We start from the raw sequence: 23,954 nt of genomic DNA, 5'->3' as shown, positions 1-23,954 counted from the left end.
GGAAAATTTTATGAATTTTGATATCAATCAGTCTATATCTAACATTAACCGTAAAAAATATTTAAAGTTTTTGCCTGTCCGATAATTCCGAGATTTAGTTTAGCTCTGCGCCGCTGCGCGTTAATAGTCATTTACAGCACAGCGGATAAAGAATACTGTACCGTAGTTCTGCTTCCAGTCGACAGATTGAGTGCTTGCCGGAAATAATGTTGCCAGAACTACAGATTAGTCTGTAGATTTAAAGATTTTGAGTACAGTATGTTATTTATCCGGATTTTCTATCATTAAACAATTTAATATAATATTTTATGATTAAAGAAATAACGGCGTCAGTTGTTGACTTGGAAATGAAGATCGCTGTTATTTCATATGTAAAATATTATGGCAAATGTCAATAATCGTCATTGCCAAGCCAACTAAACGACTTTTTTTTTTGGATCATACAACATATTCAGTGGCTCTAAAAGAATTTTTATTTTTGTTGTTTATTCTATGTTTAACACGAATACATTTTCAATATATAAACGCGGATTTTACATTCAAAGATATTTTCGTTAAACGTATATTACAGATATTACACATTTTAATATGGCAACACTGTCGCTTTCAGATCCCCGCCGTATTCGCTATGCCTTCGCTGGCCAAATTAGAGAAAATAAGTGTTTTATACGTTGACCGCAGAACGTTTGGTGTCTGCACGGTACAGCACTTGAGACGTAAGTGGAAATCAAATCAGCCTGATCACGAATTCGCCCATTAGGTTGCGTATCTTCCCAATTATTTCAATCAACGGTACTACCATTAAATAACATTTCTGAATAGTTTGTCTCTCGCGATGCCAATTAGTTAGACTAAATATTTAATCTGAGGTTGTACTTACATGTCGCCTCTCAAAACACTTTGCCCAGTTAGGCTGCTGCGAAATAGTTTCTATTAAAACATTGTTAAGTTCCTTATCGTTTCCTATGTGCAGTACAACCGATGTACACGCCATAATTAAGTCATGGTAATGTTTCGTATTCATTACTAATTGCGTAGACTCGATATTTTTACAACTTCCGTCAGCCGGACATAAAAAGTTTCCACAATCGGTCGCCTTTTGGGATGTTTTCTTAAGTTCTATATTTGTCATGTCTGATAATGTTCGTAAAATAACTTGCAATATTTTAAAGTTTCTTCGGCAGAGAACCTGAAAATGGTAAAAAGTTAGAATAACAGTTAGCCGATCATACCTACATATGTATATTATAGCATCGTTTATATACTTTCAAAAGCAAAGCCCAGTTAGGTTGAGGTTGTGCTAGTAAAACCATTAATTCTAAAGCTAAACAGGTCTGGTCGTCTAAATCGCTCATACTTTTAATAGGATTGGTGATATTTTTGAAGATGTTTGGCAGTCCATAAATAATCCAGGGGTCTATATTATTTGTATTTATTTTATACAAATCTATATCTTCTTGGTTCTTTCTAAATACCTGGGAAATTTAAATAAAAAAATATACACTCAGATGCAAAAAAACGCAACGAAGAAATTTTGGGTCAAATATTTAAAGTGTTATATTTTTTTATTTTTAGCCCTATTTTCATGTATTTATTAGCAAACTGTATGCCCTCTAAATTTTTTATTTTTTTAGTTAAAAAATCGAGATTTGGTACGTTAGTATATGACATAAATTAGGATTGATTGATGTATTCAATTGTTTTCGGCCACTTCCGGTTTCACCGGAAATGACTACAACTTTTGATTTTTAAATGGCACCCCCGGTATTTTTTACTTTATTCGATAGAAAATGTCACTCTGAATAGAATGACATATCATATGTCAACTTTTGACATTTTCGCATATGGTTTATTTGAAATTATAACTTGCGGTTCGTAAAGAAAATTTGACTTCAAATACCAAGTGTGTGGTATCAAATTATTCGTAAAAAAAATGCTTTTTCCAAATATGCTAATCAGCTACCCTCGTTCCATTTGAAAATATTGAGATACGATTAAAAATACGATTTGAGCATTTTCTAATTGGCCAGGACAAGACACTAAAAACATTAGACGATCAAATCTGTTTTTCCAAGGCTCCTTGATGAAGAATTAGTGTTTTTAACATACACATGGCACTCTAGATTGAATTTAAAAAAAAAAAAAATTTAAGCGAGAATATCAAAAGTTGACATATGATATGTCATTCTATTAAGAATGTCATTTTCTATCGAATAAAGTAAAAAAAATACCGAGGGTACCATTTAAAAATCAAAAGTTGTAGTCATTTCCGGTAAAACAGGAAGTGACCAAAAACAATTGAACATACCAATCAATCCTAATTTATGTCATATACAAAATCTCGTTTTTTATCTGAAAAAATAAAAAAGTTATAGGGGGTGAGCCAATTTTGAGACGCATCCGGTATAATTATTTCAACTTCAATTCGTAAACTCAGTTTTTTTATAAACTTTAGTATTTGGCATATTATACAGGGTTAATGAAGGGGTTGTTTTTACCCTAATTTTAAAACACCCTGTGCAATAATTTCGTCTGTAAATTTTTCTAAAATATAATTTTACGGTGAGAACCATGTCTCCTGAGCATTTTGTTTTTTGGATAATGTCAATGTCAATACACGCCTTGGTTAATTTTTAAGGGCAAAATGAATTTGGTAAAACTATTTGTTACACGCCAAAAACTATTTTTTACTTGTAACAAATAGTTTTTTACGTGTAACAAATAGTTTTTTAACGCGTAAAAAATAGTTTTTACCAGTAACAAATAGTTTTATAAGCGTAAAAATATTTTTTTACGTGTAACAAATAGTTTTATATGCGTAAAAATTTAATAAACAATTCACTCGCAAATACACGTCGCGTCACTGCGTATTTCTAAGACAGTACAGAGATGCAGTTTAACCAGTATGGGTCCCACTGGTATAAGATTACTACACGAACTTTGTCAAACTATTTGGCACACAGGACATTGGTCAAGTGACTGGTACACTTCCGTAATCATCCCGCTACACAAAAAAGGCACCACAAAAGATTGCAATAATTACAGACTGATTGCACTACTCTCCCATGGCAACAAAATTATGCTATACATACTCAAGCAAAGGCTATCGAACTACATAACTTGGCAACTTGCACCCGAACAAGCCGGCTTTGTGAAGGAGAGAGGAACTCGAGAGCAAATACTAAACCTTCGCCCCCCAGCTAATAGAAAAATCTCGAGAATACTACACGCCTATGTATTTATGCTTTGTGGATTACGAAAAGGCCTTCGATAACGTATGTTGGGGACAATTATGGAGTATAATGTCTGAAATGGGAGTACCACAACATCTTGTAGAGATAATAAAAGGTCTATACGATAGCAACCAAGCAGTCGTGAAGTTGGATGAAGTATTTCCGATATTTGTCAAATAAGGAAAGGAGTACGTCATTGTTGCGTGTTGTCCCCGATGCTGTTTAACATTTACAGCGAATACATTATGAGAATTGTGCTAGAAAAATGGACAGGGGGTGTATCATTGAATGGCTACAAGATATCAAACCTACGTTTTGCTGATGACACGGTATTGGTAACCGCCAGCCAGCTGGAACTGAGAACAATTCTAACAAGATTGGAAACTACCAGTAGAGAGTTCGGCCTTCGCATCAATTACAGAAAGACTAAGGTGATGATCGTAGATCGCGAAAACAACAACTGCCCAGACATCACAAACATAGATCGCTGCGAAGTTGTGCAACAATTTATTTATTTAGGTGCACTTATATCTAATACCGATAGTTGCGAAATGAAAATAAGCCACAGAATTCAACTGGGCCGTAACGCTATGACGCAGCTCACGAAAGTTTGGTCGAATAGTCACATAACACAATCGACAAAAATCAATCTTGTAAATAGTCTTGTCTTTCCGGTTATGCTTTATGCTTCTGAGACATGGACACTGTTGGCAGCCGACAGACGACGCATTGACGCCTTCGAGATGTGGTGCTGGAGGAGGATGTTGCGAATACCATGGACAGCACATCGCACCAATGTGTCGGTCCTTAATGCAATCTAATTACCACAAAGACTTTCCAGCACTGTTTATAAACGCATCCTTTCCTTCTTCGGTCACGTCAACAGGATCGGGCATATGGAGAGACTCGTAGTGCAGGGAAGACCTGCAGGATCCCGCCGCCGAGGAAGATCGCCAACCAGGTGGGTGGACATGGTCGAAAAATTTATGAATACCAACCTGGAGGGTGCCGTTTGAAGAACTGAAAACAGAGAAAATTGGAGACGGGCGGTGCGTGCGGCCGTCAGGTCCTTAGAGCCAGAACCAGAGCCACTACACGTCGTACGCGACGTACAGACTTAGACGACGACGACAGAGATGCAGTTTGGGCAATTATGACAAAGTTCGGAGTACCCAACAAATTTCTTACAGTGTGTAAAAGCCTCCATAACAACAATAACTCAAGAGTGTCACATCATGGATCAGGGAGCGATCCTTCCTAACAAATATAGGAGTTAAGCAGGGATGTGTCTTAGCTCCTTTCCTATTCAACATATTCATGGCAGCGCTCTCCATTAGTGGACAGGAAACTGCAGGAGAGATGATTGGGCATCAGATACCGATACGACGGCGCCGGCGCGGCGGTCTGTTCAACATAAAAAAAGACTCAGGCTGAAAACACGTACAAAATTCATCGTTACCTGGGCATACGAGGCTTTGGGCCTTAAGCTAAACATCGACGAAACTAAAATCATGTGCACTCCCCCGGAAGATCACAACAATGCTACAGAAATCGGAGAAAAGCTACTGGAATATGTATATTCAATTACCTCGGCAGTTTGATTTCGGAAAAGACCAATATCGACTCTGAAATTCAGCACTGGATTAGCAGCGCCTCAAGAGTATTCTGGAAAGTAAAAGACAAGGTTTTCTACTATCATGACTTGAGCACAAAAACGAAACTTACAGTGTACCGAGCAGTAATAATCTCCACCATGTAATATGGGAGCGAAACCTGGGTGGCCGTACTGTCGACACATGGAACGATGAACGCATTAAACAAGCTTCAACAGAGACACCTTTCACAACTTTTAAAAATCAAATGGTTCCATCATGTCTCAAACGTATCGGTCCTTGAAAAAGCTTACTGCGAGAGTATTGAAGTCATGGTTACAAAATCCCGACTAAGATGGGCTGGTTACGTATGCAGAATAAGTAAGAGGAGGCCAGGCGAACAACTCAAAAGGTACAAGGACATCTTCCATGAAAACTTTTAAAGGGGATTATCATACTAAATGAGTAGGAAGAAGCAGCTCACAATAGAACTCAATGGAGAAGAATTGTAAACTCAGTTAACAGTGACAACCAAAAAGTTAAGAGGCAACAAAGCAATGAGATTTTTGAATGTCCGGAGTGCGGTAGACAGATAACATCACGTATCGGGCTTTTCAGTCATAGAATAGCTCATGAAATAAAACGCCTTGTGTAACCATCTTTTGATGCGTGTCAAATACTCGTCAGCGAGTAATGGCAGTAAGTAATTTCTAAAACATAGGTTGGTCTTACCACTTTTCGTTAGCTTGTGTGTCACGGCCTTGAATTTTACTCCCAGCTCGCGTAAAGAAGTTTCACTTCAAAAATAACACACAAAAAACATGAGAGCTTATTAAGCATTTAAAACTTATAAAGTAACTTTTAATTTCAAATAATATTAAGCATATTCAACTATATATCACATCTTTTATTATATTCAAATGCATAAAAAAATCGATCTAGTTTACCGATCTCACCTTGTGAAGTGTATCTAATGGCGCCCCTCTTAGAAGAAAACAACAAAACAAATCGTGACATTTTACATGAATGTCGCGCAAAATTTTGCTCTTATTGCTCCCCGGCAAGCCAATAAATTCTTCAGCGGAGTCGCAAATAGATGGAAGTAGTTGAGCAACGCATAAAAGCAAATTGCTGATGTCAACTAAAAGTAATTCACTTCTTGCCTCCGAAGGTGAACTCTGGAAATGAAAAATAATATGTAATTTATATGAAATATTGAATGTGAATACATCCGACAAAAAATGTCATGCAAAGACGACTATAATAAGATTACTAGGGATAAGTTTTTCTTTAAAAATCAAATAAAAATGTATATATCTTGTTTTATACATTTAGTCTCAGGGATGTGATAAAAGCCAGTATCTGAGACGGTTTTACAGAAGTCAGTTCTCCATCTCCGATATCAGTCGTTTTCAAACTTTATGTCACGAATGGTTTTCGTCTCGGCGCACTGATGAGGGCTTCTGCTGTTTCCCCATTTTCCCCAATGCATTTTTATTCGCCGTTGTTTCTTAGATTCAATCTACTGAGGTATTCGTTGAGGAGACAGTACCCTGTTAAAAATCCCGTGACAATCCGAAGATTGTTGTTACTTAAATCAAGGAAAATTTTAGATTTCGGAGAAATTTCTTCGAGTGTCTTAGGTCGTTGGAGGATTCCCATTCCAGGTTACGGATTTAGTCTTCCAGTATATTGAGATCCGCTTTAAGTTGGTTTCCACTCGAGAAGCAGAATGGTTCTGGTCTAGTTAGTAAAGTGTTCGCTCCTTTTTTAGCTAGATCGTTTGCTTTTTCACTATCTTACTATCCCTTGGTCGGTCGGCACCCAGAGTAGGAGGACTTTGTTATAAGTATAATATTTAGTTCAATTATTATTCAAATTTGTTATGTTTAATAAATATTCTAGGCCTACTTTAAACAAAGACTAAATAAAGTGCTAACACTGTACAGGGTGGGTCAAATTCGACGCTTTTAAATGGAAACACTCTTTTCTATAGGAGATAGACAAAAACTAATATCGGTGTCTGGAGCTTAATTTTTGTCAAAAACATGATGGTGAAAACCGCATATCGATATCTGTTACGGTTTCGGAGTTACGGGGTGTTTTTCAAAAATATGCATTTTTAACAAATCGCTGTAACTTTTTTGCTATGGAAAATTTTGTTTTTTTATGAAAACATTTCCAAAGCACCTTTTTACGTAGAATTTTAAGTTTAAGTTTTATAATGGTTAGGTTTTTTAATGTTTTAAGTATAATTTTTTTAAAATTAATAATTTAAGAATTATCAACAGAAAATTTGATTTTTTATATGGGACACCCTGTATATTTTTAATTTATTGAAAAGAATTTAAGAATTTAAAATTAGCTTTCCACAAATATAACACACTTGATATTTTGCTGAATTCCTCTTCGAGATATAGAGTATATAAGAAGTCGCCCTCTTTAAATAAGTAGGCTTTGAACGGCACCGGCTGTAATGCAAAAAAATTCTAGCTGTGAGCATCAATTAAAACGAAAATAATATTTGCTATGAGGGATGCAGAATTTTATAACAATTTAAAATATATTTAATCAACATCAACACATTTAAACTATATCTAATAACAATAAAAATAAATAGCAAACCAATACATGAGATTTTGCTACAGGTGTTCGACATATCGACCGTTTTCTATTATGGACAGACGTTATGGGTCAGTTTTTGAACATTTCTCGCGGAATTCATTAACTCGGTGGGGGTGAAAGATAACTATATCATAACTGCTAAGTATTTTTATTTCTTGTCTAGATTATGTGGAAGAATAAGGAACCTTTATTATTCCGCAAATATATCCATAGGATTATATCCATGGGCACTAAGTTAGGCGGCCTCGACGGCCAATGGCTGGGATCTTGGTTAGCTATTCAATTATTCTTGAAATTGGCTGCAAAAATTTGCCGATAACTTCAGCGTTCAGAGGCGGTGCGTCGTCTTGCTGTAAATATAATGTTTTCGAGTTCCATTAAGGGCATATCATCAATAAGGGGTCCAAAGCCTACTAGTTAAAAGTGGCGAACTGTTAAAAATTCTGTATTTCGAAGGGGATTATAACAAAATATCAAGTGTGCTATATTTTTGGAAAGGTAATTTTAAATTCTTTTCAGCTAATTAAAAATATAGAGGGTGTCCCAAATAAAAAATCAATTTTTCTGTTGATAAGTCTTAAATTATTAATTTTAAAAAAATTATACTTAAACCATTAAATTCTACGTAAAAAGGTGCTTTGGAAATGTTTTAATAGAAATACAAAATTTTTCATAGCAAAAAAGTTGCATCGATTTGTTAAAAATGCATATTTTTGAAAAACTCCGAAAACCGTAACTCCGAAACGGCAACAGATATCGATGTGCGGTTTTCACCATCATGTTTTTGATGAAAATTGAGCTCAGACACCGATATTAGTTTTCGTCTATCTCCTATAGAAAAGGGTGTTTTCATTTAAAAGCGTCGAATTTGACCCACCCTGTACAGTTTGTAACACTCGAGGTAACACTATTATTGTTGCGCATGTTATTTTAATTAGAATATTGCTGATTAATATTTATGTCACTAACAACAACCATAATAAATGTTGTTATCCAATACTATTAATTTTTTATAATATCTATTTATAAAATACATATTTTGGCAACCTGTGTATATCTGACAGTTAATATTGTCAATGATTCATTCAGCATTCCTGAGAAAACTCTTTGTGCCATTTTTGGAGGTACTGTGGTCCAAAGATCTTCTCGAGTACCTAAAATTGAAATAATTTAGAAAAGAGTGACTTTATTTCTAATTAAAAAAAAAATGACAAAGCGAATGAAAATGTGAAATGAATTGGTTGAAATAGTGCATTCTAGCCTCGGCTACCCTACTCAAATTGAATCAATTATTAATGCCCCAAACTACATTTTTTTCTTAAGAAACTGTCTTGTTGTACGGTAGTAGAATTATATTTTGCTATACGTAATACCACAGATGTGGTAATACATATAAAGAAAATTAATAGACTTTTTTACGGTTTAGTTTTTTATATTATGACTTATTATTGTTCACTATTTTAAGTTTTATAGTTCGTATTTTAATCAAACACGCCTTCTAGAGATGTATCAAAATTTAATAATAGTAACTTCAACCGACTTTTTTGTGATGCCGGGTACATAGGCCCCACAGGTAGAAATTTAGATATTCGGATTGAAGACCATAAAAAATCTATTGATAATCTCCAGCAAAGTTCCGGTCTAGCAACTCATTGTAAATTAAATAGTCACACAATTAATGAAAACTCAATTAAATTATTACATAGGGAAACGAAAGGCAGACGCTCAAATTACCTAGAATAGTTAGAAATATTAAAATCAGCTAAAAACGACAATAATGTAAAAGACCAACAAGGATTTCTAAACCAATTTTTTTTACCCCATTGTAAACTCTTTAAACCCATTACCATAGCAAATATATTAAACCTTATACCCTTAAAATTTAGGCAGACGATTAGTATTAAAAAACTCTAGAAAAAGGCCTAAGAAGCTGAAACATATGTAGAGTTAAAGTTAGGTACTCACTGAAAAAACTAATGATTCCGCGCATTTGCCAAGGGAGACTTCTTAAATTCAATAGCACTGCTTTTGTACCAAACAAAACCACTGCAATTGAGGTAAATTCACCATGCATTTGTCTTGTTGTGCCTTTCAGGCAAATGAATGACTTTCAGGTCAAATTTAAGAGTTTCAAATTAAAATCCCTGCTTTTTTGGCAAATCGGATTTTAGCAGAAAATTATTGCATTTGGGCCAAATTTTGCGTGGATTCAACTTACTCCTTTCATTGGAATTATATGCTTTTATCTCCAATATCAAACCTTTCAGCTGAAAGCCATGCTTTTGGTAGCAAGTCAGCGCTCTTGGCACAAGTAGGCATTGTTGCCTATATTTGCATCGTGACGCGATCAACCTTTTACGTGCGTGTTAGTATTAGTATTAGTATCATCGGTCCCTTTGAACAACCAGCAAGTGGAGAGAAGAATTTTTGGCCAAGTGGCGCCTAGAACATTTGCTATCATCATTTCAAGGTACGTAGAAACAATAAGGCGTTGTTTGATTTTGTTTATGCATGATTTCCTAAGAGGATCTATATAAAAATAAATAAACAATGGGTGGAATAAACAAAGATAACGTGGTAAAAGATTTTGCTTAAATTTCTGGAAATAGACTTATAAACAGTTTATAAACAACAAACAAAGAGAGTACAAAGAAGCATTTACTATTTACTTTGTTTTTTTTTTCATATTTTACCCATTGTTGGTTGTACTTTTGACTATTCAATCACGGCATGAATGTTAAAAAAATATGACGCATTATAAAGCCACGACCTACAATTGGGTTATAGATGATTTTTACATAAATTCACATTGGCAGCACAGTATAATAATACTATTATAGCACTGTGTTGGTTACAGTTTATTTATTTAGAGAAATAAATAAAAGTATCTTGGAAAATTCCTGATTTCATCAGAAAGAACTACAGACAATAAGTTGGTGATGGACGTCCATCTTTTTTCACCTGAAATCCTTCGTGTTCTTAGACTAAATGCGCGAGCATTTATAGCAAATGCTAAATATTTCATTAAAATTGAACCAAATTTTTTTATCAGCTCTTGTTCATATTTTGTATTTTGAATGTCTTGTGGGTAAAATATGCTTTGTTTTCTTGCAGAGCAAAATATCGGCGGAATCGATGTAATAAAGTGCCTTTCACAAGAAGAAGTGAGCATTCTAGTAAATACTGTTCTAGGGGACAAAATCAAATTAATCAAAGCTACACTGATAAAAAAGATAGATTTGAACTAAAGTCGTCATCGTTCTTGAAAAAAAAATTTAGTGGCAAGAGAATTTATTTTACCGCAAAAGAAAATATTTTGCCTGAAGAAAAACTCTCTTAACTCAAGAAAACTGGTTTTCTTGAAAAATTCGAAAATATCTCTTGAATCTATTTTCATTAAACCAAGTGCAAGTTACTTTGTTTTAAGATAATAACAAAAATACGCTAGGAAGTACTTCACTCAAGAAACATGGCCATTTTTCCAATAGCTAAATACTCTTTTGATGAAAAATAATAACGACACGCAAAGACGATGACGAAGGACGGTATATACAATCAGTCGGCAGTCCGATCAGTCGTACGTCGCATTTCATAGGTCGCACATCATAGTACGCACGGGTTTTGTTGCTTGGAATTTTGCATAATTTGCTTTTTAAACGCATATCGTATAACAAATTAGTGATCGTTATTAACATGCATTTGTCATTTTTTATGGACAAATTTTAGGATATATGGATTCTTTAAAGGAGTTTCTGAAAAAATGGAAATTAGAGCATTTATTTGCTATATTTGAAGGTAAGAGACATTTACCTAAATTTTAGATAATGCATGCCTGACTATAGATAGAATAAGAATATAGGTATATCGATTTTTTTATGCAAATAATTACAAAAATTTTAGAATTTCAAGTCGTATTAAAAAATTCAAAATGTGACCAAAGCTTATAATTTTAATAATTTGTTTGCTTTACTTTTATTAATCGTGATGTAACATTTTTTTGTAATTTGTAGAGTGATGAACCACCCCAAAAAATACCAAGGAGTGAAGAAGCAGAAATAACTACTATCGAGGAAAATAATATCACTTTACTTACTACAGACCAGGAAAACCTAAATTTATCAGAAAATAATATACCTCGTAATATGCCTGTATATGATGTATAGACTTCTTTTAGATCAAAATAAATTTTAGTTGAGTCAATGGTATTCGCTATTGGTTTAAGAAAAGTGTCTTTTTAATCAAGAAATGTCCCTTTTCAATCAAGGATTTTTGCATGAATCAAAGAGACTATTTTTCTTGTAGCAAGAATTTCTTTGCATAGTAATTTTGGGTCAAGAAATATTATATATAGGGTGAAATACTTTGGATAGATAAATGGAAATATATATGGGGGTGAAATACTTTGGATAGATAGATTCTTCTATTCTCTAAAGTAATTTTTTAAAGCTTATGAAAAGATAGTTAATGCTTTGGGTAAAGAAACGTCGTTCTTGGCCCTATTGAAAAGTACCAATCTTTTGGGTCAAAGTCATATTCATATCGACTGAGAGTCCTTTTTTTCAGTGTATTGAAAGTTTGAAAGTAATAAATGAAGTATCCATCAGCCATCATCAACTTGATGAAAACAGTGATGTAAATGATATATATTAGTTTTGTTTATTTCAAATATCAACTTAAAATGTTCTTTTATTTTTAGTATAAGTTATCTTTAAAAAAAGTTTTATTTTTGTTAAACAAAGATACATCCAAATAAGCAATAAAAATATTTCCAAAATTTTGTATTATTTTTAAATTTACCCTAACCCAAACCATAGTCAATTTTTAATTCAAATATATTTGCTGCAAATAATTGATATTGTTGTGTACTTAATTAGGTATAAATAACGTCACATACACTCAAATAACACTTATTTGCAAATATATTTGAAAGAAAAATTGACTGTGTATGATTCGGGTTAAAGTGAATATTTGCAACAAATTCCCAGTGCTTTAGTTACAAAAACCACAGTGCCTTTGTTATAAATTCGCAATGATTTTGTCGCAAATTTCCACGATGTTATTACAAATTCGAAGTGCTTTTGTCACAAATTCGCAGTGTTTTATCAGAAATTCGAAGTGCTTTTATCGCAAATTCGCAGTACTTCATAACAAAGTTGAAGTGCTTCTGCCGTAAATTCGCAGAGTTTTGATAATGGTCTTTGAAGACTTTGGTATGAAGTCATGCAAATTGCAATACTTTCAAGATAAGATTGTAGTCATTGCAACCAGCGATTCTAAAGCGTTTATCCCAAATGCATCTTGAAATTATCCCAATTGAACCATATATCAAGAGCATGGCGAAATTGGTTCAAGTGCGTTCGCCCTTGGGCCGATAGATTTGTTTTTTCAGTGCTCTTATTACATTCTGATGCATCTAAAAGCGTGTTTTATTAAAATACTAATATTTCAAAGAACCATCCACATACTCAGTACTATGCCCCCCCATTTTATTGATTCTAAAAACCTACTATGCCTTTTGACTAACCTTGCATATACAGCCACCACATCTGTATTATATACGACCCTCTTTCAGATTCAAAAAACGCCTTTGTGTTTTCCCAATCTAAACAATCAGAATCTTGTAGAATGTATAAAGACAACAATCTACAGTGCAAATCTAAGAGACGCTCAGCTAAAGCTTCACACATTTCATTATATTTTTTGTATCCTGAAATTTAAACATAATTTTCAAATCCCACACTTAACAAAAAACCTGATTATTAAGTAATATACTAACCCGTTTGAAGGAGTTCTGTAGAAGTCTTTGTATCTTTTAAAAGTTGTATATAAAACCAAAGACAATTTTTTAATAATGCTGCGGCACCAATTGTACCTGTTGATATAGTTCAAAAATAATATTTGAATAAACCTTATTTATTGAGTATTAAATATTTACCGGTTAATACAGTTAGATCAGCATGATCCAGTGCTTCTTGAGTGAGTACATGAAGATGTTCTGTAAATTTATATCAACAATAATATTAAAAATTCAGCAATATTTTAAAAAGCCTGAATGAATATTGACATTCATTTACTTATTGTTCGTAGTAATACCTAATAATTGATCAGCTGATTTACTGACAGCCGAAATAAATTTAGTCGGATCAGAAGCCTTAACAATACCACCACAGCCTCCAAATGCTTCAATGCTACTTCTAGATGAACGTGAATCTTTTTGGAAAAAACCTATAAGATTTAAATAGTAAAAAAAAGAATTGCAACATAATATTACAACAAATAGTAATTTTGAAAATATAATAAATTCGTTGGAGATACTTAAATTTAATTAAAATTAAAATACTGACGTTTTCTTATAAAATAACGTATAAAAAATTTAATAAAAATCATTTAATGGAGAAATATTACATTTTGAACTATTAATAAAATAAAAATTGGCCAAATATTTTAAATCAAAATCTTCTTCATTAATTTCTTCAACTTTAAGTGTATTTTCTAACGTAATATTTTTGCTAAACCTTATACTGCCATCATTTTGATCGTATTAGACCCTACACTTACTATTAGAGTAGCAAGTAAGTAAGTAAGTAGACCCACACTTCAACTGTTGTGTTAATAGAGAGCATATACGATTTGGTAGTTGCTGAAAAGTATCGTAAATAATATTTTTACTTCCAGTATATAATTGCTATCGTAGGAGACCTCGATGACATATTTTTTCTACACTACCACATTCCATTTGGCAACTTGTCAACTGCCTAACAAAGTGTCAACTGCCTAACAAACATTGTTTTCAAAAAAATGATTTTGAGAAAACAAGGAAAAACAAACACAAAGAATATAGAATTTGGAGATGCCTACGTTAGGTATAATAATCATAAAGAAATGTTTGGACATATTGGATTTATAAATTAAATGGTATGTTATGCTCTTAATAGCATTTTTAAGGTAAACTGTCGATTTGAACCATATGTGGATTTGCCGCGTTTTGCAATTAAGTGAATTATTAGTTTTGTGTTGACAATGGGGTATAGCAGAGAATCTTTCTTGGTATGGTTATGCTTATGCGCAGTAGAGAATTCATTTCATCGATGAAAGAATCGTTTAGCGAACGATACAGGGTAGTTATTAAATAAGAGCAAATATTTTCAGGGCTGGTAGATCTCGATAAAATAAACATATTTTCTTTTGCCTCTCGCAACCGTTTTTTAAATAAGTCCAAAATAATCGAGTTATTCAAGTTTGAGAAGTTAAAAAAATAATTTATTTTTTAGAAATTTTGAGAGCCACCGGATTTTTCTGTATTTGCATCCCTTTTAGTGCCGTAAACATGTAGTAGGAGAGCTAGCAATATCGGAAAAACAAGTATTTTAAGACGTCTGGCTCTTTGATATATTTTTTACTATGCTCTCTAGAACAGCATGCGGCCCGTCTGGCTGCCGGTAAACGTTGCGTTTCCTACTGCGCATTGAAAGAAGAGTCTATAATTTTAGTAGTCCTTTAAATTCTAGTATTGAATATAAATCGAACATGTCTCCATAGCGCAGTGCGTAGAGTTTCCGACCACGAACCGATGATTCAGAGTTCGAATCCGGGTCAGGGCAAAGACTTTTTTATTTTATTTTCGTTTATATTCTGATAGTAAAGTATTAAATATTTGTTTTTTTAATTACCAGAATTATTTAATACTTTACTATCAGAATATAAACGAAAATAAAATAAAAAAGTCTTTGACCTGACCCGGATTCGAACTCTGAATCATCGGTTCGTGGTCAAAAGTCGCACTGCGCTACGGAGACATGTTCGATTTATATTCAATACTAGTATCCTTGTTTAAGGCTAGTATCCTTCTAGTATTTATAGGACTAAATTAATAAAAAATATAGGATCTTCTTTCGATGCACAGCAGTAGTAAACGCAACGGGTATCGGCAGCCAGACGGGCCGCATACTGTTTCAGAGAGCATAGTAAAAGTTATATCAAAGAGCCACGTCTTAAAATACTTTCTCGAAAATGTTGCTGCTCTTAGACTAATGGTAACATCGCATCGGTAACATCCTTTGAATAGAAAAGGTAACATCAGATATTAAGAAATTATACCCTGGGAAAATTTCCGCTGAACAGGCAGTTCTAAAAAGTTTTCTAAAATAAACAGGAAATCTTTTTTGCGCGAAAAAATCCTTATAGACTTAAAAATATCAGCACTTATTTAAGACTCACCCTGTATAAGTTAATCCTGATTTTTTTGGTTTGTTTAGGTAAGATAAGATTTTTCAATTGGAAAGCATTTTTTATCACGGTTACTATAATTTTTTAGAACTTTTAGGAATTAAATATGTTTTTTAGAGTTCTTTTATGTGACTACAATTATAGAGAATGTACTTCTAAGGTTTTCTAATCGATAATTATTTTCTAGTATTTTTCCCTTAAATATCTCTATTTTTATGGTTATTTTTATTTAATCTCCTTTTATTACCTACCTGACGGATTCTTATAAGCAGCAATATATTCGTCTTCCCACCAAATTACTAGTTTAACAGCTGCGAACGATGCAGATCTAGGAAAATCAAGTCTTCCTCCGATAATTCCTGGACAAATTGTTTCTTGCAGAACGGACTGTTTACTCTGTAAATAAAAGTTCCGCTAACTAAACTAATATTTGAACATTTATCTAAATTACTATTTTCTTTTAGAAAATGTTAGTTAGGAGGGGCAGAGATGTGTTGACCTATATAATAGGGTGCTACAAATTCGAGGTACAAGTATGGGTATCTCGGAAACCGTAATAGGTTAAATTGTGGCAAAATTACGCCTTGATGTTCACCAAGATGCCATCAAAAAAGTTTTAGAAATTTCAATGTTTGCTGAATTTTTTTGGAAAAAACGGATTTTTTTGAAAGCCAATTTTATTTTTTCCGTTACTTTTTAGAAAACCAAAAAACCAATTGCACATTCTCATAGCCACTTTATTAGGGCTTCATAGCCACTTTATAAGAGCTATCTTAGGGCTATTTTTTGACATGAGAAATTTGATTTTGATGTCATTATGACTCCTATTTGTAGAGGGCGCCACCTACATGTGTTTAAACTGTTTTAAAGAGTAATAAATTTTTTTCCGTACCTGTATAGAACTGCTGAGTGCAAAAATATACATTTTCGTATTTTTTTACGTAAAAAATGTCTCTTGGTAAAAATCGTTACGAGCAACCCTTCTCGAGATATTTAGAATGGGAATAGTCAATACATGTCATTATTGACAAAAAATAAACAGGTTGAGTAAACAGTTAATTGACTAAAAAGATAAATTTGGAAAAAATTTATTTTTTTAAATTAATCATAAAATTTTCTTCGAAAATATGATGATTGATGATGGTTTGGCACAAGAACATTTCAAATTTATAATTTCCATCTATTAACTATTTAGTCAACATATTTAATTTATGTCAATGATGACAGGTATTGATAATTTCGATTTCAAATATCTCGAGAACTATTACTCGTAGCGATTTTTATTAAGAGATCTTTTTCACGTTAAAAACGTCGAAAATGTATATTTTTTGAATTAGTAGTTTTAGACAGGTACGGACGAAAAGTTATTACTCTTCAAACCATTTAAAAATATGTAGGTGGCGCCCTCTACAAGTAGGAGCCATATTGATATCAAAATCAAATTTCTCATATCAGAAAACTCCCAGACACCAAATTTCATCCAAATATTGATGTTACTTAAGAAATTATTTGGAAAAAATCGAAATAAAAATGAAACTTCTACACCCTGTATCTCCGAAACTAAGCATTTTAGGTCATACATTTATACGGACTTTTTTACTTATTTTTATCTGCAGAATATGCTGCTGAAGTTTCCGGAATACAGTTCGGACCACTCTGTATAGGCCAACTTAATTTTTTTTTAAATAGGGACCTGCATTTTTTATACTTACTTATTTTAAATACGGACCTGCATTTTGTATTTCAGATTTTGAAATATCTCGGTCTCCCGAGTACAATGATATGCTACACTTTATACTTTTTTTTGTTTTGGGTACCTTAACAACAACAAAATTATTTAATTGTTATTTAAAATAATTTCAAGTCCAAGTCGATTTCGAGTTCGAGTCCGAGTCCTTTTTAAATTTAATCTAATTTTATTCACCCCCACAATATTGATCAGCGCTAATTAACATTGAATAAGAAAATTCGAGCCAATTGAAAGATTCAAATAAATAATATCCAGGTCAGCAATTTAAAGTTATTATTTTTACATTTTTTATTGTTAATTTGAAATCTCAGTGTACGATCTAATAATATGCATCATATTAATCGTAGTTATCGTAAATAAATCAACTTCTTCCATTGGCACTTAGAAAAACAGTCACCTAAAATCTCATTTAATTTGGAGTAACGGTTCTTAAAATATCTTAAAAAATGTGTTTATTTTTTTAAAGTTTGATGCCCTCTAGTGAACAAACGAAGCACTTTTGTATTGAGGTAAATTGTGTCCAATGAATATATTTCGATTCCAAAAATACGTACATACATACATATATACAGCCGTTACTCGCGGACGAGTATCCGACACCATAAAGAAGATGGTCACGCAAGGCGTTTTCTTTCATGAGCTTTTCTGTGACTGAAAAGCCTGATACGTGATGTTATCTGCCTACCGCACTCCGGAGCACTCCGGACATTCAAAAATCTCATTTCTTTGTTACCTCTTTACTTTTTGGTTGTCGCTGTTAACTGAGTTTATAACTCTTCTCCATTGAGTTCTATTGTGAGCTGCTTTTTCCCACTCATTCTGCATGTTAAGCCCCTTTAAGTTTTCGTGGAAAATGTCCTTGTACCTTTTCAGTTGTCCACCCGGCCTCCTCTTACCATCTACAAGCTCGCCGTAAAGCAGAGATTTTGGTATGCGGGTTTCTTGATTTCTGCATACGTGACCAGCCCATCTTAAGCGGGATTTTGTAACCATGACTTCAATACTCTCGCAGTTAGCTTTGTCAAGGACCGATACGTTTGAGACATGATGGAACCACCGGATTCTTAAGAGTTGTCTAAGGTGTCTCTGTTGCAACTTGTTTAATGCGTTCATGTGTCGGCGGTACGGCACCCAGGTTACACTCCCATATAACAATGTGGGGATTATAATTGCTCGGTACACTGCAAGTTTTGTTTTTGTACTCAAGTCATGATTGTAGAAAACCCTGTCTTTTAATTTCCAGAATGCTCTTGAGGCGCTACTAATCCTGTGCTGAATTTCAGAGTAAATATTGATTTTTTCCGAAATCAAACTGCCAAGGTAATTGAATTCCGTCACATATTCTAATAGTTCTTCTCCGATTTTTATAGCATTGTTATGATTTTCCGGGGGAGTGCACATGATTTTAGTTTTGTCGATGTTTAGCTTAAGGCCCAAAGCCTCGTATGCCTAGGTATATGTGTTCAACATTTCTTGTAATTTTTGTACCGTGTTTGCAACTAGAGCGCAATCGTCAGCGTATTGAAGTTCTGTGATGAATTTTGTACGTGTTTTTGCCCTGAGTCCTTTTATGTTGAACAGACCGCCGTTGTATCTGTATCTAATGCCCAATCCTCTCTCCTGCAGTATGCTGTCCACTATAATGGAGAGCGCTGCCATGAATATGTTGAATAGGAGAGGCGCTAAGACATATCCCTGCCTAACTCCTGTATTTGTTAGGAATGGGTCGCTCAGTGATCCATGATGTGACACTCTTGACTTGTTGTTATGGAGGCTTTTACACACTGTAAGAAATTTGTTGGGTATTCCGAACTTTTTCATAATTGCCCAAAGCGCATCTCTGTTCACAGACTCGAAGGCTTTTGTTAGATCGATGAATGCTACATAGAGTTTAGACTGCTGCTCTTTTACTTTTTCCTGTAGTTGACGGATGGAAAATATGGAATCGACGGTGCCGCGGTTGGTACGAAAACCCGTTTGCGATTCTGGAAGGATTTTTTCTATATATGGGTGCAGGCGGTTTGACATAATATTTGCAAGAATTTTTCCGCCGATAGCCAATAGTGAAATTCCCCGGTAATTTCCGCAGTCTGATGCACTTCCTTTGTTCTTAAATATATTCACTATATTCGCGTTGCGAAAGTCCTGAGGTACCTCTTCGCTTTCCCATACGACATCGAAGAGAGCCTTAAGATGACCAATAAGTTCTTTACTTGTACACTTATAGATTTCCGCCGAAATCGCGTCACAGCCAGCTGATTTGTTGTTTTTAAGCTGTTTTATGGAGGTCTTTATTTCCTGTTCTGTTATTGGGATGTCTAATACATTGAGGCTGTTATACTGAGGTATTTTGTTTAGTGCTTTTATATTGGGGTTGTTTTCTTGGTTAGGGATATGGCTGTAATGTTCTTTCCAGCGATTTCTGATTTGTTCTTCCTCTTTTAGAAGTTCGCCATTTTGTGCCATGATTGGGCAGTTTACTTTCTTAGTTGGACCGTATACTTCTTTTGCAGCCTCGAAAAATTTACGATAATCGTGATGCGTGGCGTACTCTTGAATCTGATTTGCTTTTTGTGACCACCAGTTATCCTTTACTTAGCGCAGTTCTCTTCGAAGCATGTTGTTGGCTGCTTTAAAGTTGTCTACCAGATTATGCGGATTTGCAGTGACTGCTTGATGTGCTCTATGCTTTTGTTCCAACAAAGCCTGTATATGCGGTTGATTTTCGTTAAACCAGTCTGGTTGTTTCTTTTTGTTCGACTTTCCCAGTACAGCTTCGCTGGTTTTATGAATCGCATCCCTTAATTCTGTCCAGCCTTGTTCAGCTTCCAAGATTGAGATTGAAGCTATCGGTGGAAGTGATTCTTTGATGGCTTCCCGGAGGGCGTCGATGGTATTGTTGTTCTCTAGACCCCGTACGTGCAATCTGGTCATGTTGTTTTGCTTTTTACAGTGTGGATGTTTGTGTTTTAACTGGATGTTCATTTTTGAAATTAAAAGTCGGTGGTCAGTGCCGCATTCGGAATCTATTATGGCTTTTGTGAGCCTAACATCTTTTAGATGCGTCCTTTGAACGATTATGTGGTCAAATTGATGCCAGTGGCCTGATCTAGGATGTTTCCAGGTACCTTTAAACTTGTCCTTCAACATAAACCACGTATTGGTGATGCAAAGATTATACTCTGCACATGTTGTTAATAAGCGTTTACCATTGCTATTTACGTTTCCCATTCCATGTTTTCTCAATACGTCAGGCCATATTTCCTGTTGTTTGCCAACACGGGCATTAACCAAAAATACGTAGTAGTTCTATGTCTACGGAATATTGGAAGACCCTGTATATTAGTAACTACCATTTCTACAAACATTAAATTCCTCTTTGAAAAGGCATTGTTAGTATGTCTGAGCTGCAGTATTTTTAGCAATATCAAAGATAATTTTCTACATAAAGGACAATATAAAACGGAAACTTCATCCAGCATTACTCCGTAAGCTGCAATCTTCAAAAGAACATTATTATGTTCGAATCGGTATTACAATAAAATCTGCCTGAATGTTATGGTATATTATTCAAAAAGTAATGGAGGTAATCCCTTTCAAATAAATGCATGAATAAATAAACAAAAATATCTGCCGTACCTTGTAATATTCTAAATCCCTTTGTATTAATATGTTTACTTTGTCCATTAAATTTCCATCTTCCATAACCTCCATTTTGTAAATTCAAATTGTTTTCGAATAATATAAAATATCCACTTGAATATTTAATTTGAAGGAAGTATCGATTAAACAAATATATTCGCTTCGGTTAGAATACACCTGGAAATTAGGTTACGCACGAGCAAACGAACGTATTTTACATTTTAAAAATACATTAAATATTTTGTTAAATTATAATAACTGTAATATTATATTAGTTTATGTTATTTATATTTTTTCTTACATTGTTAGTTTGTTAGCATACCAAATTGAAACAAGGAAATGAATTTAATAGTACAAATATTTTTTTTCCATAGCAACTGTTATGCCCTATATCTATCAAAAATCTATATTTATACTAATATATAAAATCCTTAAGTGACTGACATACTGATTAATCACGATCCTGCTCAAACTACTCAACGTAAGAAGCTCAATTTTGGCATACAGGTTGATTCTAGGGTGTAGAGGTTCGATAAGAAAGGATTTTTCGAAATTCCAGTTCCAAGGGGGTGAAACCACCCCTCAAATATTACAATATTTTTTATTTAAAAAACGGTCAAGTTTCCGAAAAAACGCTTAAACACGTATATCTTATTTTGTTTTTTTACATATTTTAAGATTTTTTAAAAATGTATACAGGGTGTTTCGAAAAATCTGATCATTGATTAATCACGATCCTGCTTAAAGCGCTTGACGTAAAAAGCTGATTTTTGGAAAACAGATTGACTTTAGGGTGTAGAGGTTCGATAAGAAGGGATTTTTCGAAACTCGAATTCTAAGGGGGTGAAACTATCCCTTAAATATTAAAATATTTTTTATTTAAAAACCGGTGAGTTTTTCGGAAAAACTCTTAAACAGGTATATTTTATTTTGTTGTTTTACACATTCTAAGATTTTTTATAAATTTATACAGGGTGTTTCATAAAATATGACCATTGAGTAATCACGATTCTGCTTAAACTGCTTGACGTTTAAAGCTGATTTTTGGAAAACAGATTGACTTTAGGGTGTAGAGGTTCTATAAGGAGGGGTTTCTCGAATCTGAAATTCCAAGAGGGTGAAAACGCCCTTCAGATATTACAATATTTGTTATTTAAAAAACGGTTAGTCTTTCGAGAAAACGCTTGGACAAGCAAAATTTATTTGGTTTTTTAACATATTTTAAAATTTTTAAAAAATCGTACAGGGTGTTCCAAAAAGTTGGGTAATTTCTTAACCACGATTCTGCTTAAACTGCTTGACGTAAAAAGCTTATTTTTGGCAAACGGATATTTCGAAACTCAAATTCCAACGAGATGAAACTACCCCTCAAATATTACCAAGTTATATAATAATATAACTTGGTAATATATACTCGGAAACGGTGCATGGAGAGACAGACAGGCACGGAGAGATGGCATCGGAAGACGTAGAACGTATATATATATATATATATATATATATATATATATATATATATATATATATATATATATATATATATATATATATATATATATATATATATATATATATATATATAATAATATCGCCATATTGTTTTTTCTCATGCTGACATAAATGTGAGAAAATTTTATCCAGTTTGTATGTTAATGGAAATTCTAGCTTTGCTTTATCATCACCATTACAAATGATTAATTCGACGCGAACGAAGTCGCTGGTACACGCTAGTAGTAGATAAAATAGTATTTTAACCGCAAGGGTAGATTAAATGAAACTTTAACAGCGAGGATAGGTTAAAAACTTTATTTCTTCTCGCACGTTTTTTAATTGCTTCCATTTTTGAAAATTTTTGAATTCCTTTTCATAAGTTATTCAGGAGTTAAATGGAAGTAGTTTGGATATGGCGTTTGTCGCCTCAGCCTGAATATCTGTTGGTAATATACTTATTTCGTTTTGAGCCATTTCTGGCTCCAATTCAACCAGCAATCGACATGAAAGTGAATTAAAAAATATTGACTCAAAACTGACAACTAAAAGAGACAGCTTTATTTATTTGTCAAATTACATAGAAACCAACGCCAACCCAACACAATATTGCTTCTATTCGTAATAAATTCCTTGAAATAATAATTTCTGAATATTTTTTAAAACGTAACTCGCTATGGAAAATAATATTGTTTTATACACGACGATAAAATTGCATTATCGTCTTCCGAAATTAATTCACTCGCGATTTCATCGCTCGTGATCTTCGGTCGAATAATATATAATTTCGGTCTGGAATCTTTTCGGTCGTGTATAAAAAATAACTAATAATTCTGTGCAATGGTATTTTAAAAAATATATTTTAAATTTAATTTTTTTAGTGTCAAAATACCCAATTTTTTGAGTAAAGGTAATTGCAAAATTTTAAGTTGCCAACTTGTTAAGTATATATACAGGGTGTTAAAAATAGTGTATCTAAAATAAGTTTGGTTTAGTTTGGTTTGCTTAAATGATTCCTAAAGAAATTACAGCACTCAAAAGGTTAAATAAAAATAATATAATTTGCTTATTTTTAAGAATACTGGTAAACCGTTTGTCTTGAAATTTGGTACTCTTGCACACATTTTATTGTCGAAGCGAATGACGATAGTGTAAAATCACGGCATATAAATCACACGGCAGGCTAACTCGCTTTGGCGGGAACGCTACGCGCATATCCTCGCGCACGCCGCCATTTGCGTTTCCATCAACAGAAAGTAACCAGTGTCGTAGTTTTTTCAGCGACAACACACAATTACGGCAGATTCGAGTCAGTAGCGTGCGGCTTAATTTATTTTGATTTTTTCTTGAGTGATATGTTTTTGGTGTTTTATTTTTGTTTATTATGTGATATATTTG

At 33.5% G+C, this 23,954-nt stretch overlaps 1 protein-coding gene across 1 annotated transcript in view; it reads right to left on the bottom strand.

The window, feature by feature from the left end:
- Nucleotides 1–21,140, bottom strand: part of LOC115886854 — a 34,968-nt gene extending 13,828 nt beyond the window's left edge. The window contains exons 1-10 of the mRNA XM_030906158.1: nucleotides 21,066–21,140; nucleotides 15,928–16,072; nucleotides 13,544–13,675; nucleotides 13,386–13,445; nucleotides 13,227–13,322; nucleotides 12,975–13,157; nucleotides 8,498–8,604; nucleotides 5,782–6,003; nucleotides 1,266–1,475; nucleotides 881–1,189 (exon numbers count right to left, since the gene is read on the bottom strand). Coding sequence (XP_030762018.1) covers nucleotides 881–1,189; nucleotides 1,266–1,475; nucleotides 5,782–6,003; nucleotides 8,498–8,604; nucleotides 12,975–13,157; nucleotides 13,227–13,322; nucleotides 13,386–13,445; nucleotides 13,544–13,675; nucleotides 15,928–16,072; nucleotides 21,066–21,140 — 1,539 coding nt within the window. The remainder of the gene's footprint in view (nucleotides 1–880; nucleotides 1,190–1,265; nucleotides 1,476–5,781; nucleotides 6,004–8,497; nucleotides 8,605–12,974; nucleotides 13,158–13,226; nucleotides 13,323–13,385; nucleotides 13,446–13,543; nucleotides 13,676–15,927; nucleotides 16,073–21,065) is intronic.
- Between the last annotated feature and the right edge of the window lie 2,814 nt (nucleotides 21,141–23,954).

The sequence above is a fragment of the Sitophilus oryzae genome, unplaced genomic scaffold (genome assembly GCF_002938485.1).
Source record: "Sitophilus oryzae breed Bouriz unplaced genomic scaffold, Soryzae_2.0 scaffold_499_pilon_pilon, whole genome shotgun sequence".
In the NCBI taxonomy this organism is placed as follows: domain Eukaryota; kingdom Metazoa; phylum Arthropoda; class Insecta; order Coleoptera; family Curculionidae; genus Sitophilus; species Sitophilus oryzae.
This window is presented reverse-complemented; position numbering and strand designations above follow the sequence as displayed.